This window comes from Sinocyclocheilus grahami, unplaced genomic scaffold (genome assembly GCF_001515645.1).
Source record: "Sinocyclocheilus grahami isolate Dianchi unplaced genomic scaffold, SAMN03320097.WGS_v1.1 scaffold1485.1, whole genome shotgun sequence".
Taxonomy (NCBI): Eukaryota; Metazoa; Chordata; class Actinopteri; order Cypriniformes; family Cyprinidae; genus Sinocyclocheilus; species Sinocyclocheilus grahami.
In genome coordinates, this window is record NW_015506664.1 from 456,561 (window position 1) to 457,175 (window position 615).

At 32.4% G+C, this 615-nt stretch overlaps 1 protein-coding gene across 1 annotated transcript in view; it reads right to left on the reverse strand.

Annotated features, from left to right (window-relative positions):
• Positions 1-615, reverse strand: part of LOC107570626 (ATP-binding cassette sub-family A member 1) — a 128,946-nt gene that overhangs the window by 34,655 nt on the left and 93,676 nt on the right. Inside the window, 1 exon segment of the mRNA XM_071582353.1 lies at positions 238-312. Within this exon segment, the coding sequence (XP_071438454.1) occupies positions 238-312 (75 nt within the window).

Genomic DNA, 615 nt, shown 5'->3' on the forward strand with positions numbered 1-615 from the left:
AAACAAACACACACACACACACACACACACACACACACACACACACACACACACACACACACACACACACACACACACCTCTATTCTGTTCTCACTAATGTTGTCATTGTGAACTAAAACTAAAACTATTAAAAACGTTTTTTGCTAGTGGACATTAAGCTGAAATATAATAAAATGGAAATAATGGAAATCATAAACGGAAAATACTATACTGATACTGTAAAATCTGCTGCTCACCTTCACGTTGTCTCTGGTACCCAACTCCACCAGTAACAACTGAATGGCCTGGAAAATGGGCTCAGTCTGATTAACCTGCAGAAAGAAAGAAAGAAAGAAAGAAAGAAAGAAAGAAAGAAAGAAAGAAAGAAAGAAAGAAAGAAAGAAAGAAAACCAGAGTTTGTGTGTGAATCACACAGTATTGTAAATATTACAGATTTTTCATTTTTTGAAAGAAATTAGGCCTAATAATTTTATTCTTCAAGAATGCATTGAATTGATCAAAAGTGACAGTAAAAAAAACATTTATAATGTTGCAAAATATTTCTATTTCAAATAAATGCTGTTCTTTTGAACTTTCTATTCATCTGTGAATCCTGAAAAATAAAATGCATCACG